The 19,476-nt window shown below is 52.5% G+C and overlaps 1 protein-coding gene across 1 annotated transcript in view; it reads right to left on the bottom strand.

Annotated features, from left to right (window-relative positions):
* Positions 1-15,679, bottom strand: part of LOC119975819 (zinc-binding protein A33-like) — a 41,139-nt gene extending 25,460 nt beyond the window's left edge. The window contains exon 1 of the mRNA XM_038815699.1: positions 15,580-15,679. Within this exon, the coding sequence (XP_038671627.1) occupies positions 15,580-15,645 (66 nt within the window). The 5' untranslated portion in view covers positions 15,646-15,679. The remainder of the gene's footprint in view (positions 1-15,579) is intronic.
* Positions 15,680-19,476: the final 3,797 nt, after the last annotated feature.

Here is a 19,476-nt window from a genome sequence, read left to right as displayed (position 1 = left end):
CATGATTCGCTGGACTCCCCGAACATCTGGTGCACCTGTCCTCACCCCCAAAGAACCTACTCATCCTAGTCCCGGACATGTGGGCCTGGTGCATCACCTTAAATTGGATGAGACTAAGCCTCGCACATGAAGAGGAAGAGTTGACTCTCTCCAAGGCATCCGCCCACGTCCTGTCCTCTAGCTGCTCCCCAAGTTCCCCCTCCCATTTAGCCTTCAGCTCCTCCACTGACGACTCCTCCACCTCCTGCAATACCTTATAGATGTCAGACACCTTCCCCTCTCCGACCCACACCCCCGAAAGCACTCTGTCCATCGTCGCCTAGCAAACGCCTTTACCTGCAAGTATCTGAACATGTTCCCTTGGGGAAGCCCAAATTTATCTTCCAGTTCCCCCAGGCCCGCAAACCTCCCGCCAATAAACAGGTCCCTCAATTTACTGATGCCCACCCTTTGCCACCCCCTGAATCCCCCAACCTTGTTCCCCGGGATGAACCGATGATTGCCACCCAATGGAGCCTCCATCAAGCCCCCTGTTTCCCCCCTATGCCGTCTCCACTGTCCCCAGATTCTTAGGGTCGCCGCCACCACCGGGCTCGTGGTAAACCTCTTAGGGGAGAGCGGTAACGGCGCCGTTACCATGGCACCTAGGCTCGTGCCTCTACATGACGCCATCTCCATTCTTTTCCACGCCGCACCTTCCCCCTCCATCACCCATTTACGCACCATTGACACATTGGACGCCCAATAGTACCCCAAAAGGTTGGGCAGCACCAGCCCGCCTCTATCCCTCCCTCGCTCCAGGAAAACCCTCTTCACTCTCGGAGTCCCATGTGCCCACACAAAGCCCAAGATACTGCTAGTCACTCTCCTAAAGAAGGCCCTGGGGATAAAGATGGGCAGGCACTGAAAGAGGAACAAGAACCTCGGAAGCACCATCATTTTGACGGACTGCACCCTCCCCGCCAATGACAATGGCAGCATGTCCCACCTCTTGAACTCCTCCTCTATCTGATCTACAAGTCTGGTTAAATTATGTTTGTGAAGAGTCCCCCAGTCCCTGGCCACCTGCACCCCCAGGTACCTAAAACTCTCCCCTGCCCGCCTAAGCGGGAGCCTACTAATTCCTTCCTCCTGGTCTCCAGGGTGCACCACAAACACCTCACTCTTGCCTAAATTTAGTTTATAACCTGAAAAGGTCCCAAACTCAGCTAGCAGCTCCATCACCCCCGGCATCCCTCCCACCGGGTCCGCCACATACGGTAACAGGTCATCGGCATACAACGACACCCTATGTTCCTCCCCACCTCGCACCAAACCTCTCCACCTCTCTGAATCCCTCAACGTCATCGCCAGCGGCTCGATTGCCAGTGCAAACAACAAGGGGGACAGGGGGCAACCCTGCCTGGTCCCTCGATAAAGCCAGAAGTACTCCAACCTCCTCCCATTCGTGGCCATGCACGCCATCGGGGCCTCATATAACAGCCTCACCCATCTAATAAACCCTTCACCAAATCCAAACCTCCCCAACACCTCCCATAAGTACCCCCACTCCACGCTATCAAAGGCCTTCTCCGCATCCAGTGCCACCACTATCTCTGCCACCCCCTCAATCGCCGGCATCATGATGACATTCAACAATCTCCGCACATTCGTGTTCAGCTGCCTTCCCTTCACAAACCCTGTCTGGTCCTGGTGTACAACCCCTGGCACACAGTCCTCTATCCTGGTGGCCAGGATTTTTGCCAGCACCTTGGCATCTACGTTGAGGAGAGATATGGGCCTGTATGAACCACACTGCTGGGGGTCCTTGTCCCTCTTTAAGATTAACGAGATCAGCGCCCACGACATCGTCAGGGGCAAAGTCCCCCCTTCCCACGCTTCATTAAGTGTCCGCACCAGCAAGGGGCCCACTAGGTGCACAAACTTTTTATAAAATTCCACCGGGAACCCATCCAGCCCCGGTGCCTTCCCTGACTGCATCTGCCCGATCCCCTTAACCAGCTCCTCCAGCTCAATCGGCGCCCCCAACCCCTCCACCTGCTCCTCCTGCACCTACGGGAAAGCCCGTCGAGGTAACTCTCCATTCCCCTCCTCTCCCCCGTTGGCTCCGACCGGTACAGTTCCCCGTAAAAGTCCTTGAAGACCTCATTCACCTCTACCCCCTTCCGCACCACATTCCCACTCTTGTCTCTCACTCCAGCAATTTCCTTAGCCGCATCCCACTTGCGGAGCTGATGAGCCAGCATCCTACTTGCCTTTTCACCATGCTCGTACACTGCCCCTTAAGCCTTCCTCCACAGTGCCTCCGCCTTTCTAGTGGTCAGCAAATCAAATTTAGTCTGCAGGCTGCGCCTCTCCCCCAACAGTCCCTCCTCTGGTGCCTCTGCGTACCTCCTGTCTACCTCCAGCATCCTTCCCACCAGTCTACCCCTCTCACTCTTCTCGCTCCTCTCCCTGTGTGCCCGGATGGATATCAGCTCCCCATGAATCACTGCTTTCAGGGCTTCCCAGACCACCCCCACCTGAACCTCGCCCGTATCATTCACCTCGAGGTACCCCTCAATACTTGCCCGGACCCTCCTACGCACCTCCTCCTCCGCCAACAACCCCACATCCAACCGCCACAACGGGCGCTGGTCCCGCACCTCCCCCATCTCCAACTCTATCCAATGCGGAGCGTAGTCGGAGATTGCAATGGCCGAATACTCGGCCTCCTCCACTCTCAGAATCAGTCCCCTACTCACCACGAAGAAGTCTATCCGAGAGTAGACCCTATGTATGTGGGAGAAGAAAGAGTACTCCCGTGCCCTCGGCCTCACAACCAGTTAAGGCCCCGCCTCCCCCCGTCATCGTCTCCTCCCCCCAGCCCCGCAGCACGGGAAACCAGAGGAAAGCCCACGCTTTCGCACTGCCCCACCACACCCTTCTGACGCAGCTCCCAAGTATCATCCCCACTCCATACCCCCAACCCGACATAAAATAAAACAAACCCCCCCAACCCTCCCCGCAAGATACAAAACTCAAACAATGCCCCACAGCAAAAAACATAACAGAACAACACCCCCATAAATAACCATATCAAAATTGCAAAAGTATAGAAAAAGAGAACACAGCAACAGCAGAATCCAGCAATAAAGTATTACAACCGACCCCGCAACCCCCAACCCCTAGTTCAGGTCCAGTTTCTCCGTCCGCACGAAGGCCCACGCCTCCTCCGGGGAATCGAAATAATAATGCCGGTCCGAATAAGTTACCCACACGCGCGCAGGCTGCAACATTCCGAACGTTATCTTCTTCCTGTAAAGCACCTCTTTCGTCCGATTAAACCCAGACCGCCGCTTAGCCACCTCCGCAGTCCAATCCTGGTAGATCCATATTACCCCATTCTCCCAGTTGCTGCTCTTCACCTTCTTGGCCCAGCGCAGCACACACTCCCGATCACTGAACCGGTGGAACCTCACCAGCACCGCACGCGGGAGTTCATTCTCCTTAGGCCTCCTGGCCAGTACTCTGTGTGCTCCCTCCAGCTCCAGGGGCAGATGGAGAGACCCGGCCCCCACTAGCGAGTTCAGCATCGTAGCCACGTAGGTTGTCAGGTCCGACCCCTCCAGCCCCTCCGCAAGGCCCAAGATCCGCAGATTTTTCCGCCTCATGCGGTGATCAAACTCCTCGAAGCGGTCCTGCCACTTCTTGTGGAGTGCCTCGTGTCCCTCCACCTTACTCACGAGGATCCCGGCCTCCTCCTCTCGTTCAGTGGCCTGCATCTGCAACTCCTTGGTGGCAGCACCCTGGGTCGTCTGAATCTCCGAGAGCCTTTTGTTCGTTTCCTGCAGAGTGCTCAGTACCTCAGCTTTGAAATCTGCAAAACAGCGCAGGAGAGCAGCTTGCTGCTCCAGGGCCCACTGCTTCCACTCCTCTGGTGCTCTGGCGGCCGCCATCTTGGATTCCTTCCCCCGTTTTTTCTGGGGAGCTGCTGCCGTTTTTTCCCCCTTTCCACTCCGAGTTCGAGTCATGAACTGCGGGGAAAGTCAATCAGCACACCTTCTCCCACCGGGAGACGTCGAAAAATGTCCGTTTTGGGCTCTAAAAAGAGCCGAAAAGTCAGTTTCAAACGGAAACTCCCAAATTTGCGGCTTCCTACGTCATCACCGCCACCGGAAGTCAACCGTTTATTTATTAGGACAGCCACCCCACATCTTCAAGTCTAATCCTGAGTGGAAGGCCGAACCTACCCATCCTTTCCTTAACCTAGTCTGGTCTCCAACCTTCAGGTGAGTCTCTTGTAAAAATGCCACATCAGCCTTTAAGCTTCTCAAATGCGCGAACACGCGAGACCGCCCATTCAATTCCACATGATCAGCCTGGTTGGGGGACACCCTGTCCCCATCCCCCTCCCCTGCCGATCAGCCAGAGCCCCTCTTGGGCCAGCCACCAGCCTGCATCACGCGACCCTCCAGGCCCGCCCTCGCATGTTCACCATCACCGACCACCCCCCTCCAGTCGCTCTTCAACAGCCCCTCCCCAGTCAGCAGCCCCCCCCCTGCAAACAACAATCCCAACACCCCCCGAACACTCTAGCCACCTGTTCACCCCCTACTGTGCTGCCGTGAACTAGCCCGCCCAGCTAGCCTGGAAGCCCCGCCCATGGCGCCAAACATCCTATCCCCCACTGATCCCCCCCACCTTCGCCACTTCTATGGTGCAAACGATAACAATAAGAAAAAAGGTGCACTCACCCAGCGTGGTCCTCCAGCATCCCACCAGAAAACCCCACACAGAAGGAAGAACAACCTCGGAGTAGAAAAAACAAAAGGTCCTCCCCGCCCCACTCCGGGAACCGGGAAAGCAACAACCCCAACAGTACAAAAAGAAAAGAAAAACCTCCTGAGCAAGGTGGGGGGGGGGGGGGGGGGTGCAGAAAAGACCAACAGCCCCGCACACCTCTGCCAAAGTTCAATGTGTTCCTTCTCCTGCCAGTCGATTGTTTCTAACCAACTCCAATCTCTCCTCCGGTGTTCCAAAATAATACCTGCGACCGTTGTAGTTCACCCAGAGGCGGGCCAAGTACACCATCCTGAACTTCACCCCCTCCTTAAAGAGGGCGGATTTAACTCAGTTGAAACCCGCTGTCCTCTTCGCCAGCTCCACACCCAGGTCCTGGTATACCCAGAGCTCATTACCCTCCCAGATACATCTCCCCGTCTGCCTGGCCCACCTCAAGATCTTCTCCTTATCAGGGGCAGCAGGGTGGCGCAGTGGTTAGCACTGCTGTCTCACTCGCTAAGGACCTGGGTTCAATCCTGGCCCTGACTCACTGTCCAGGTGGAGTTTGCACATTCTCCCTCTGCCTGCGTGGGTCTCACCCCCACAACCCAAAGATGTGTAGAGTGGGTGGATTGGCCATGCTAAATTGCCCCTTCATTGGAAAGAAAAGAATTGCGAACTCTAAATTTATTTTTTAAAAGATCTTCTCCTTATCAAGGAATCGATGCAACCTCACCACCCTCGGCGGCTCGTTCACCTGCAGTTTCCTCATCAGCCCCTCATGCACCTGATCCACCTCCAGGGGCCGGTCGATGGCCAACTCCCCCAGCAGCTTCTCCAACATTCTGGCCACACAAGAGCCAGCGCCCGCTCCCTCGATACCCTCTGGCATCCCCACAATCCTCAAATTCTGCCTCCAGGAGCAGTTCTCCAGATCCTCCACTTCGTCCTTGAGCCTCCTCAACATCTCGACTAGGGCTGCCAACGTAGTAAGCTGTTTCTCATGCTCCCCCACCGGATCCTCCACAATCTGGATCGCCTGACTTTGGGTCTCCAACCTCAGCTATACATGATCGATTCCCGCTTTCAGCAGGTCTACCACCTTTGCCAGTTCCTCCAGCATTTTCCTTCTCTGCTGGCTGAACTTTTCATTCAAAAAGTCCAGCAGCTGCTCCATCGACCACTGGGCTGGTAGGGCCGACCCCTTGCTCTCCGCCATCTTTCTCTGTGTTGCAGGAAGAGTTTATTTCTCTCGCAGCTCCTTCCTTCTAAACCCACTTCTGGTCCACAAATCAATTCACTGGTCTAGTATGGTCTTCCTTCACCACACCTGCACCTTTTTCCATTAAAACATCCATCCATTGATCGGGGAAAAGGACCAACAAAACCGCCTCAAGCGGGACCTGCCAAATATGCGACCACTCACAGCATGGCCGCCACCAGAGGTCCCCCAGCAGCAACTTGATAAACCACAGACCATCCACGTCCATGAAGCTCGATGACCTCATTCAAATATATTAGCATCTAATTATTGGGCCTCCCCGCCTCCCCTCTCTGACTATTCATTCCACACCAGCATGGTGAACCTGGCGACCTCACCTCCGAAGGGGATATGGTGGTGAGCGCGCAGGTCGCCATTACCCACAGGGAGTTGTATGGATGGGGGGGGCGTTTGGGGGGCTCTGCTGCTCCCAGGCCTTTGCGGGCCTTCATTATGAAAATGAAATGAAAATCGCTTATTGTCACGAGTAGGCTTCAATGAAGTTACTGTGGAAAGCCCCTAGTCGCCACATTCCGGCACCTGTCCGGGGAGGCTGGTACGGGAATCGAACTGTGCTGCTGGCCTGCTTGGTCTGCTTTAAAAAGCCAGCGATTTAGCCTTGTGAGCTAAACCAGCCCCTGATATTATTGTGGACATCTCGGCCTCCAAAGGGTCTGCCGCCTGCTGTGGAGTTTGTGCTTCTCGAGCCCCCCTGTTGCTGCTGTCTAAACGATGTTTCCTCAGTGGGATTGTCTTTCTGGAGTGACAGCTGGAAGTGGGTGGGAGAGCGTAAATTCACAGGATCAGCACAGGAGGCGACTGTGAGGTCCCAGGGTGGGGTCCAGTGAAAGGCCAGGCTGCATGGGCAGTGTGGGGGGATTCTGGCGAGGTGGTGATTCACTCCATGAGGGAAAGAGGACCCTGACACAGAGGGGATGACGAATGCAGACACATTGACACCCCCACCCTCAGGCTGCAAAGTGCAGCTTCGGGACATGAGCTGTGTGATGCATTCATAGAATTTACAGTGCAAAAGGAGGCTATTAGGCCAGTTGAGTCTGCACCGGCCCTTGGAAAGAGCACCCTACCCAAGCCCTCACCTCCATCCTATCCCCATAACCCCACCCCACCTTTTCTTTTGGACACTAAGCGCAATTTAGCATGGCCAATCCACCTAACCTGCACATCTTTGGACTGTGGGAGAAAACCGGAGCACCCGGAGGAAACCCACGCAGATACGGGAAGAACTTACAGGCTCCGCACAAACAGTGGCCCAAGCCAGGAATCGAACCTGGGACCCTGGAGCTGTGAAGAAACTGCGCTAACCACTGTGTTACTGTGCTGCCCGTGTGGATGGGCAATTGCAGTGGTCATTCAGTCCAGTCTATCAGGGATGTAATTGTGGGTGGCTGGCTGCTCAGGATGGGAGGTTGTTTGATCCACAACCCATGAGAGCAGAGGGAGTAAAGGTGAAATCTACCGATGAAGCTGAGTACAAAATGGAGTCTTGAAATGATTCAGGTGAACCTCGCCTGCCACAGGGGGAGCCACTCCCGAAAAACATCCCTGATCCTTCCTTAACCCGTCAATTGTGCCCATTCAGTCAGTATTGTAATGCAATACCATCCGTTTCAGCCTCCCCGGATAGGCGCCGGAATATGGCGACTAGGGGCTTTTCACAGTAACTTCATTGAAGCCTACTCGTGACAATAAGCGATTTTCATTTTTCATTTCATGATTCTGCCACTGATTGGCACCTACGAGTTAACCCCCCCCCCCCCCCCAACCCCGCCCATAAGCATTGATCTCCAAGACATACACACTTCTCCATAAAAGAGAGGTGACATAGTTGCAAGGGGAAAATGTAACGGTTATAACCCACATGAGACTTACGGGGTTGGAACAATCAGTCTCCCCAAGAATCTCGCTGAATACGAGCTTCCCCACCAAGCGAATTGTTGGCCATTGCAGGAACCACCACGACCTCGGTAGTTTACGGACAACAGTCAATGCGTCTTCCATTAACCGTAGTCAAGGAAACGGCCCCAGCCTGCTAGGGTGTGATTGGCTGAAGCGCCAACTTCAAGACTGGCAGCAAATTTTCCAAATGGGATCCGGGGGCCTGTACAAAGTATGAGCAAAATATCCTGAGGTATTCCAACCTGGATTGAGGAAAAATAAGGGAAAATGGCAAAAATTCAGGTCGAAGCGGACGTACAACCAAGATGTTTCAGAGTTCTCCCAGTTCCTTACGCTTTATTAGCGATATTGGATGCTAGAATTAGCCGACTCGAAGGCCTTGGGACCATCAGGCCACTCTGTGAAAAACCTACCCATACATCTCCTTTAAACTTTCCCCCTCTCACCTTGAACGCCCCTTGTAATTGACACTTAAAAATAATATCTTTATTATTGACACAAGTAGGCTTACATTAACAATGCAATGAAGTTACTGTGAAAATTCCCCAGTCGCCACACTCCCACACCTGTTCAGGTACACAGAGGGAGAATTCAGAATGTCCAATTCACCTAATAAGTACGTCTTTCAGGACATGTGGGAGGAAACTGGAGCACCCGGGGGGTAACCCACGCACACACAGGGAGAATGTGCAGGCTCCGCACAGACAGTGATCCAAGCCGGGAATCAAATCTGGGACCCTGGAACTGTGAAGCAACAGTGCTAGCCAATGTGCTGCTGTACCACCCCTACCCTTTGAAAAAAACCTCTCACAATACACTCTCTATTCTGAAAAACACTCTTCCACCGCTACTCTCTGTCTTCTATAACCGAGATGGTCTATAACAGAGCCAGTTCTGTATCCATCTAGCCAGCCCACACATAATCCCATCTGATTTTAGGATTTTTGTACCAGACTGCCACGTGGGACCTTGTCAAACTCCTTACTAAAGTCCATATAAACTACAACCACAGCCCTTCCCTCATCAATCTTCTTTATCACCTCTTCAGAAACTCAATCAAGTTGGTGAGACATGACCTTCCCCGTACAAACGCATGCTGCATGTCACTAACTAGTTCAATTTTCTCCAAATGTGCATATATCCTGTCCATCAGTAGCTTTTCCAAAACCTTCCCTACCACTGATGTCAGACTCAACGGCCTATAATTTGCTGGATTATCCCTGTTCCTTTCTTAAACAAGGGAATATCATTGGCTATTCTCCAGTTCTTTGGAACCTCACCTGTGGTCAAAGAGGACGTGAAGATATCTGTTAAGGCCCCAGCTATTTCTCCACTTGCCTCCTGCAGTAACCTGGGATAAATCCCATCCGGCCCTGGAGACCTGTCTACCTTAATGCAATTTAGGATACTCAACACTTCCTCCTTTGATATATTGACGTTCTCAAGAGTGTTCACACACCTATCCTGACCTCAACATTCATCATGTCCTTCTCCCTGGCGAATACCAATACAAAGTACTCATTAAGGATTTCACCCACTTCTTGTGGTTCCACGCATAACTTCCCTCCATAGTCCTTGAGTGAGCCTACTCTTTCTCTTGCTACCCTCTGGCTCTCAATAAATGCAGAAAAAGCCTTAGGATTCTCTTTGATCATGTTTGCGGAAGACATTTCATGACCCCTTTTAGACCTCCTAATTCCACATTTAAGTTCTATCCTACTTTCACTGTACTCCTCAAGGGGTTTGTCAGTTTTTAGATGCCTAGACCTATTGTATGCTTCCTTGTTCCTTTTAACTAAGCTTACAATTTCCCTTGTCATCCATGGTTCCTGCCATTTCTATCCTTCATTTTGTCCTGCACTTCAATCATCTGGCCTTTAAAAGGCTCCCACATGTCAGACGTGGGTTTAACTTTAAATAGCTGCTCCCGATCCACATTTCCCAGTTCCTGTCTAATTTTGATGCGATTGTTACTTCACCCAATTAAGCACATTCACTTGCGGGCCACTCTTGTCCTTATCCATGACTATTCAAAATCTTATGGAATTATGGTCGCCGATCACAAAATGCTCCCCCATTCAAAAATCAATTACCTTTGACAACGGGTCATCAGGACTCAAAATGTTAGCTCTTTTCTCTCCCTCCAAATGCTGTCAGACCAGTTGAGATTTTCCAGCATTTTCTGTTTGGTTTCAGTTTCCAGCTTCCGCAGTAATTTGCTTCCAACAATCACCTGGCCTGGCTCATTCCCCAATACCAAGTCTAGTATGGCCCCCTCTCTAGTTGGATTTCACAGTATCTTAATTGCATTGTTTGGTGAATGTAATATGATAATTCACACTATGTCTTTGTAAGCGCAGTAGCGTTATCCGACCACTAGGGGAGTAGCTCTGGGAATGCTCAGGAGCTTGTACAGGACTCCACCCACGACTCCTCCCCCTAGTGCTGCTGTATAAATAACCTTGTCCAGAGTCAGCCTGCAGTTCACTGAGAGTTCATCAACAGGTAACAGGCTGGCGAAGTCGATTAAAGCCTATATTCATATCGGAAACACGTGTCTGGTGAATTGATGGTTCCATCAATTTAATCGACTTAAGAACATTCAAGATCGATCATGGAATCAGCCCTCAAGCCTGAACGCCTGGAACTCGACCCGCAGGATGCAGAGGCTAAAGAAATCATCTCCCACTGGCTGCGGTGCTTCAAGGCCTACCTGGCAGAAGCGAGCACAGCCGAAACGACAGAGGAACAGGAGTTGAGTCTACTGCACGTGAGGGTGAGCCACAGAATCTCTACACATCTAAACTCGTCCGGTTCATATACTGCAGCGCTAGCAGTACTCGATAAGATATATGTGAGGCCCATTAACGAAGTTTACGCACGCCATGTGTTCACGACTCGCCACCAGCGGCCTACCGAATCACTCGCCGAGTTTCTAAGGGGACTCAATAATTTGTCCAATGACTGTAATTATCAAGCGGTTAACACGGCTGAATACAGAGAACTTGCTGTACGCGATGTTTTTGTAGTGGGCCTCAGGTCTAATTATGTGCGCCAACGATTGCTGGAAAAGGGGGCCCAAGACTTAGAAACGACTGTGGAAGCTGCTACCACGATGGAGGTCTCCTTCCGCAGCCTTAACTCGTTCCCCGCGACCCAATCATGGGCCCCCGCCCATCGACTCCCCAGGCCTGTGCTACGCGGCCGCCCAGCCACCATGCTGCCCCAGCCAGCCACTATGCTGCTCCAGCCTGCCATTTCTGCGGCCAGTATCAGCACCCACGGCAGCACTGCCCGGCCCGCAACGTGACCTGCAGCAGCTGCGGGCGGAAAGGCCATTACGCAAGAGTGTGCCTCGCTAAAAGGGCCCCTACTTCCAGCTCCCCAGCGGCACAAAGTAATCGCTTCCCTCACCCACAGACCCGCGGGGCCCGAAACGCTGTGGCCTATGCCCTGACTCCGCCCCCTCCAGCCACGTGCGATCCATGGGGCCCGCCATCTTGGCAAACCTCCACCACGCGGCCAACCACGTGCGACTCATGGGGGCCGCCAACTTGGATGCCATCTTCCTCGCCGCCCGCCACGTGCGATCCACGGGCCCGACCTGCATCTCTGCGCTCGGACAACTCATCGGAAGAATACGACTATGAACTCAGAGGGCAGTCATCACGGGGCCACTCCAGCAACAGCTGATTGAGCTGCCGACTACCCGCAACTCAGCGCCGTCACTCTGGACCAATCACGCCCGAAGCATCTGTGAAATTCGATGGCAGAGGTCCATATCAACGGGTACAAAACGCCATGCCTCTTCGACTCCGGGAACACTGAGAGCTTCATACATCCAGACCTGGTAAGACGCTGTTCGCTCCCCGTTTTCCCCACGCAGCAAACTATCTCGCTCGCTTCAGGCTCCCATTCCATCCAGATCCAGGGGCGCACCGCCGCGACACTCACAATCCGAGGCGCTAGCTACTCTAAATTCAAACTTTACGTTTTGCCCGAACTCTGCGCACCACTCTTATTAGGCCTAGACTTCCAATGTAACCTCAAGAGCCTCACCCTCAGCTTCGGCGGGCCCCTGCCCCCACTCACTATCTGCAGCCTCGCTACGCTGCAAATTCCCCCCCTCCTCTCTTCGCCAATCTCACAAAGGACTGTAAACCCGTAGCCACTCGCAGCAGGCGGTACAGCCTGCAGGATAGGGTATTTATCAGAACAGAGGTCCGAAGGCTTCTCAGTGAGGGGATTATAGAGGCCAGCAATAGGCCTTGGAGAGCTCAGGTGGTGGTCATTAAGACCGGGGAAAAAGTCCGCATGGTTGTCGACTACAGTCAGACCATAAATAGATTTACGCTCCTCGACGCGTATCCCCTCTCCAGGATTGCAGACATGGTAAACCAAAGCGCCCAGTACCGGCTCTTTTCCACGCTGGATCTGAAGTCTGCATACCACCAGCTCCCAATCCGCCTGGAGGACCGCCACTACACAGCACTTGAGGCCGATGGCCGCCTCTTCCATTTCCTCCGGGTCCCTTTCGGCATCACTAATGGGGTCTCGGTGTTCCAACGAGCAATGGACCGAATGGTGGACCAGTACGGGCTGCGGGCCACGTTTCCGTACTTGGACAATGTCACCATCAGCGGCGATGACCAGCAGGACCACGACGCCAACCTCCACCGTTTTCTCCAGACGGCACAGAAACTGAATCTCACGTATAACAAGGAGAAATGCGTTTTCCGCACAACCAGACTAGCCATCCTCAGCTATGTCGTGGAAAAAGGAGTCCTGGGCCCAGACCCGGACCGTATGCGCCCCCTCCCCCATTGCCCCAAGGCCCTCAAACGGTGCTTGGGTTTCTTTTCCTACTACGCCCAGTGGGTCCCTCAATATGCGGACAAAGCCCGCCCACTCTTTAGGGCCACACGATTTCCCCTGTCAGCCGAGGTACGCCAGGCCTTCGACAGCATCAAGCAGGACTTTGCCAAAGCGGACATGCGGGCGGTGGATGAATCCACTCCATTTCAGGTAGAGAGCGACGCCTCAGAGGTAGCTCTTGCAGCCACTTTAACTCAGGCAGGGAGACCAGTCGCATTTTTCTCCCGTACCCTCTCCGCTTCAGAACTCCGACACTCCTCAGTCGAGAAAGAAGCACAAGCCATTGTGGAGGCTGTCCGTTACTGGAGGCACTACCTCGCAGGTAGGAGGTTCACCCTCATCACCGACCAAAGATCGGTTGCCTTCATGTTCGACAACTCGCAAAGGGGCAAAATTAAAAATGACAAAATTCTGAGGTGGAGGATTGAACTCTTCACCTACAATTACGACATTAAGTATCGACCCGGGAAGCTCAACGAGCCGCCGGATGCCCTATCCCGCGGGACATGCGCCAGCGCGCAGATTGACCGATTGAAAGTCATCCACAATGACCTCTGCCACCCGGGGGTCACCCGGCTCGCCCAATACATCAGGGCCCGAAACCTACCTTTCTCCAACGAGGAGGTAAAAGCGGTCACTAGGGACTGCCCGATCTGTGCGGAGTGTAAACCGCACTTCTATAGACCAGACAGGGCCCACCTGGTCAAGGCTTCTAGGCCTTTGAACGCTTCGCGATTGATTTCAAAGGGCCACTCCCCTCAACTAACAAGAACATTTACTTTTTAAAAGTCGTAGACGAGTTCTCCCGTTTCCCATTCGCTATCCCGTGTCCCGACATGACCTCCCACACAGTCATTAGGGCCCTGCATAGCATCTTCACCCTGTTTGGTTTCCCCAGCTACGTACACAGCGACCGGGGTTCGTCCTTCATGAGCGACGAGCTGCGTCAGTACCTGCTCGACAAGGGCGTTGCCTCGAGCAGGACTACCAGCTACAACCCATGGGGGAATGGGCAGGTGGAGAGGGAGAACGCGACGGTCTGGAAGACCGTCCTACTGATCCTCCGGTCTAGAAAGCTCCAAGTCTCCCAGTGGCAGGAAGTCCTCCCAGACGCGCTTCACGCTATTAGGTCCCTTTTGTGCACAGCGACCAATCAGACCCCTCACGAGAGGCTCTTCCTTTTTTCCAGGGGCACTACCACGGGGGTCTCACTTCCGGCATGGCTGAGGACACCGGGCCCCGTACTTCTGAGGAAACACGTCAGGGCACACAAAACCGACCCCCTTGTTGAAAATGTGCGCCTGCTCCACTCCAACCCCCAGTACGCATTCTTCGAGGTCCCTGACGGCCGTCAGGACACGGTATCCCTCCGGGATCTGGCACCCGCCGGATCCAGCGCCCCCTCTACCCCCACAGAAGGACCTCTCACCCTCCTCCCCATGCTCCTGCCCCCTCGCGCTCCCGAGCCCGCGAACTCGCTCCACCAGTTCCGCGCACCCGCGCCGGCCAGCCCACAGTCGAACCAGGAGAGTATCAAGCTCGGATACAACCCTCCCTGGAGTCCGCCATCATACCCCAGCACACACCCATCCAGCCACCGCAAGAGACTGCAACCCCGGTGCTCTGCAGATCACAGCGGACAATTCAACCACCGGACAGACTGACGTTGTAGGCCACCACCCCCGCCGGACTTGTTTTTTTTTGCAGGGGGTGAATGTGGTGAATGTAATATGATAATTCACACTATGTCTTTGTAAGCGCAGTAGCGTTATCCGACCACTAGGGGGAGTAGCTCTGGGAATGCTCAGGAGCTTGTACAGGGCTCCACCCTTGGCTCCGCCCACGACTCCTCCCCCTAGTGCTGCTGTATAAATACCCTTGTCCAGAGTAGCCTGCAGTTCACCGAGAGTTCATCAACGGATAACAGGCTGGCTCTGTAGTAAGTCGATTAAAGCCTATATTCATATCGGAAACACGTGTCTGGTGAATTAATGGTTCCATCATACTGTTAATGAGTACTTGTGACACTTATTATTATTGTCAACATACCATATCAAAACTCCCTCCTGGATACATCCACCAAATTGTTTTCCATCCAAGCCCCTGGCTGGGAGGGATTCCCAGTCAATATGGGGGAAGTTAAAGTTGCTCATCACAACCACCCTGCTTTTTTACCACCTTTTCAGTATCTGACTACCCAACTGCTCCTCTGTCTCCTGCGGGTTGTTGGGATGTCTGTAGTTCACTCCCAGCATTGTGATTTTACCCTTCTTATTGCTGAGCTCCCCCTCATGCCTCACTAGAAGATCCCTCCATTGTCTCCTCCCTCAACACCGCTGTGATCTGCTCCCGAATCAGCAATGCAACTCCCCCACCTCTTTTGTTTCCCCTTCTGTCCCTGAACGTTAATCTGCCAGTCCTGTCCCTCCTTTAACCGAGTCTCTGTAATTACAATTACATAATCGTTCCAGTAAGAAGTCTGACACCAGGTTAATGTCCAACAGGTTTGTTTCAAATCACTAGCTTTCGGAGCGCATCTCGTTCCTCAGGTCATTAAGGATTTCACCCACTTCTAGTGGCTCCACACATAACTTCCCTCCATGAAGGAGCTGCGCTCCCAAAACTGGTGATTCGAATCAAACCTGTTGCCTTTAACGTGGTGTCAGACTTCTTACTGAGCCCACCCCAGTCCAACGCTGGTATCTCCACATCATCATACTTCCAGGCAGTAATCCAGCCTCTCAGTTCATCCCTTTTACCTGTTGCTCTTCTTGTATTGAAAATGCACCCGGACCTCCAGCCCCGTTGAGCCCTGCAGCTTCCATCTGCCTTCTCTGACCACGCTGTGTTCAGTGTGGGGCTGGGGGAGAAGGAGGGGGATAGGATGAGTGATTCTCCAATCACAGCCTCTGTCTCTCCCGGGCCCCTGACTGATCCTCCAATCATAGCCTCTGTCTCGCCAGGCAGCTGACTGATCCTCCAATCATAGCTTCTGTCTCTGCCGGGCCGCTGACTGATCCTCCAATCGTAGCCTCTGTCTCTCCCGGCCCCAAACTGATCCTCCAATCACAGCCTCTGTCTCTCCGGGCAGCTGACTGATCCTCCAATCACAGCCTCTGTCTCTCCCACTCTCTCCAGCTGCTCGCTCGCTCTGTGACCGTTGGGCTTTGAACGCTCAGCTCGCGCACGCGCGCTCGCTCGCGGCCGCCCTCCAGCCGCCTTCATTCAATCTGCAGCGGGGCCGCGCGCGCGCTCCTCTGCTCGGCAGTTAAACACCGTTTAAAATCAGAGCCACCTGATCAGAAAAGGGGCAGCAGGGAAATGGAGAAGCGCAGGTTGGGGGGCTGCACAGGGACAGCTGCAGCTTTACCCCCCTCACTCTTTGATATTTCACTCACATCCTTCAGGCAAATGTCTGCATCCACAAACAAAACTCCCTGGCAGCCCTTTGCCATCACTCCCACATTCATTTCCATTCAAACTGCTCACATCCCCGCGGGAGGGAGGGAAGCGGGGCGGACAATTTAATGGACCATTAAAAGTACGGCTGCAGCCAGTCCCTGGGCTGAGGGGGAATATCCAGTCCCCGGGGGATGGGAATTCCCGCCTCCCTCTCTCCTCCCGGAGTCCATTCAGAAACTCGGAAGCCGGGAGTGTGGAAGATGTGGATCAAACTCCACATCCTGCTGACAACAACCTGAGCTGGCCCTCAGCATCAACACAACACATCCAGAAGGAAGAATTTACATTCATATCCATCTTTCCTCATCCCAACACATCCCAGACAATGAACTCTGTTTAAACATTAAACTCCTCTGTTATTGAGCGGTGACATCTTGTAACATCTTGTGGTCCTGGAACGGCTCCAGCGACTGTTACACGGACACATCCAGCAGCTGCCGGGAAGAAGGTTAACAAAGCTCGGCCCAGAGAGCCAGTCACCCCACCACGGTCACTGGGCCACAGCTCAGCCCCCTGGATGTTCAAGCTGCACCGTGAGGGGAAAGATCAGGGGAACATGTTCCTGAACCAACCCGTGTGGTTGTCTAAAGCCCTGGCCAGGCTGAACAAGCCTCCCCGTGGATAGTGGGACAGACAGTCCCGAGAGGCTGATCACTGAGGACTGGGCTTTGCTGCGGCTAAACCAGCGAAAGGCCTGTTAACATCGGGCGGGAATGTCCGGTCTGGGGCGAGCAGGACCGAAAATCCCCACTGGGCAGTCGTGGTGTTTTGCTCTGATGCTGGGTCTGTGGTACATTGTGGAGATTCTGTATGATCACTGATCTAGAATCCTTGGTGCTGACTCTGGATTCTCTTTGTGAATTCAATTGAACAGTGAAGTGAAAATATGTTTCACATTATCGAAGGTCACTGGGTCTCATAGATAACTCATGTCACTTTCCCCCCTATCCCAACCCCCTTTCCTGGCAAGGGAGATACAATCTGAGGGAGAATTACTGCAGTGTGTACAGTTTGATTAAAAATCTTGGGGTTGAATTTCCATGGGGAGATTCTCTGGACTGTCCACTGCATTTTGTGGGAACCTGCAGCGACCCCAGAGAAATGGTGTAAACGGCACCGACAGGATTTCCACTGCTCGTCCACCGCAGTTCCAGCCAATTCTAGACACCTCACTTTGGGAAGGATGTCAAGGCTGAAGGGATGGTGCAAGGGGAGGTTTCCCAGAATGGAATCAGCGATGAGGGTCTTCAGTTATGTGGAGTGGCTCCCAAAGTGACGATTGAGAGGTTTATGGATTTAAAGGGACAGGTCAGAAGGAGCTGGACAATATGTTTCAGTTTGTGTTTCCCACAAAGTAAAACACAGTTTGACCATCCATGCCTGGGGCTGCTTTGAGACAGAAGTTAATGAAGGAGAGCAGTAGGCTGCCATTCACTGACAGGACAAAATCCCCACCTCCTCCCATCCTCTCTCCATCCACCCCCACCACCAACAGACCTTCACTCTCATCGCCTGGGTTCAATTATTCCCTCTAACCCGGTTTATTCTGAATGCCGCTCCGGGTTTTATCTCCAGCTGTCAAAGTGGGTGGGATCTAGAGAGGCAGAAACGAGTACAGTATTGCCGTGAACGTCATGAGGGAATTACTGAACTGAATGTGTTCAGCAGCAGAGCGGGAATGTTGGAACTGAAAGTGGTTTGAATCAGGAAGTGCTGAGTGGGAACATGGCTTCCAGACAACAGGAGGAAAGTTGGACGGAGGATTTAATTTGTCCCATTTGTCTTGATTTCTTCACTGATCCGGTTTCACTGGAGTGTGGACACAACTTCTGCCGCTCCTGTATCACCCAGTGTTGGGAAAAGAAGGAGAAAAACTCCTGCCCGGAATGTAGACAGGAGTTTCCAGAAAGAAACCTCATAGGCAGTTGGGCCTTCGCCAATCTGGCGGAGAAAGCTCGAAAATTAAAGCTGAATGGGAAAGAGAAGGAAAATAAACTTCACTGTGAGGAACATCAGGAAGAACTCAAGCTGTTTTGTGAAACTGACAAGAAATTAATCTGTCTGATTTGTAGAGATTCGCGGATACACAAATCTCACAACTTTCTGCCGATTGCAGAGGCTGTTGAAATCTACAAGGTAAAAGGGAACAGATTTGATCCCCTGATTATTTGATCACATTTTCAGGGTCTAACACTTTTATTTTCTGATTTTCTCTCTCCAATCCCAGGATGGGGTGAAATCTTCCTTAGATTCTCTCACACAGAAGAAATCGACGTTTCTAGAAATGGAGCAGCAGCAGAAACAGAAGATTTCCCAAATTAGGGTAAAGTCTCCCTGTGCTGAGCTTCCAAATTTAATTCATGATTTTGTTGTTTTTATGACAGAAACATATTATTTTTAATGTTTCTTCTGATAGAAACAGTCGGTCAGTCTGCAGAGCCACATCACATCCGAGTTCACTAAAATGCACCAGATTCTCACAGAGAAAGAACAGCATTTCATCCGAGATCTAACAGAAGAAAATATTCTAAAACCAATGGAGGAAAACCTTTGTGAAATTCCGGAGAATTTAAATTCTATTCAGGAGAAACTCTCAAAGTTGGAAAACCAGTTGGAACAAAAAGACGGAGTGAGATTTCTGAAGGTGAGGGATTATATTTCAGTTTAGTTCAGTGAAAGTTCACAGTCAAAACACGATCCACACGAGCCTCCTCTCATCCTACTTTATTTCCCTGTCAATATATCCTGTGTTCCTTTCTCCCTCATGTGTTTATCCAGCTTCTCCTTAAATGTATCCCTGGCTTTCCCTGGTGGGTGGAATTTAATGCTGTTCCACCCCAGGGTACATTTAGTCAGGGTGTGGGGTGAGGGGAAGGGGACATGGGGAATGACACTGTGTGGAGATTCTGTTGTCTTTTCATCTCTACACAGATTAAGTCCGTGGTGGTAAATCTTGTGGGACAGCCTTCCTGTAACCAATTCAGCCCCTTAACAGGGCAATTAATGTTCTCATCCTGCTGTCACTGGTATTCCCCCAGCAATGAGCAGGGGTCTCACAATACGGGAAGTCTGAAAATCAAACCCTGTTGGGATTACTGGTGGGATTCTGGGAGGGGGTGAGGGAGAGGTGGTGGGATTGAGGATGTAGTGGGAATGCCCTTGTTCAGTTGCACTGTGTACCTGATTGAGGGACT

This window comes from Scyliorhinus canicula, chromosome 13 (assembly GCF_902713615.1).
Source record: "Scyliorhinus canicula chromosome 13, sScyCan1.1, whole genome shotgun sequence".
NCBI lineage: Eukaryota > Metazoa > Chordata > Chondrichthyes > Carcharhiniformes > Scyliorhinidae > Scyliorhinus > Scyliorhinus canicula.
This window is presented reverse-complemented; position numbering and strand designations above follow the sequence as displayed.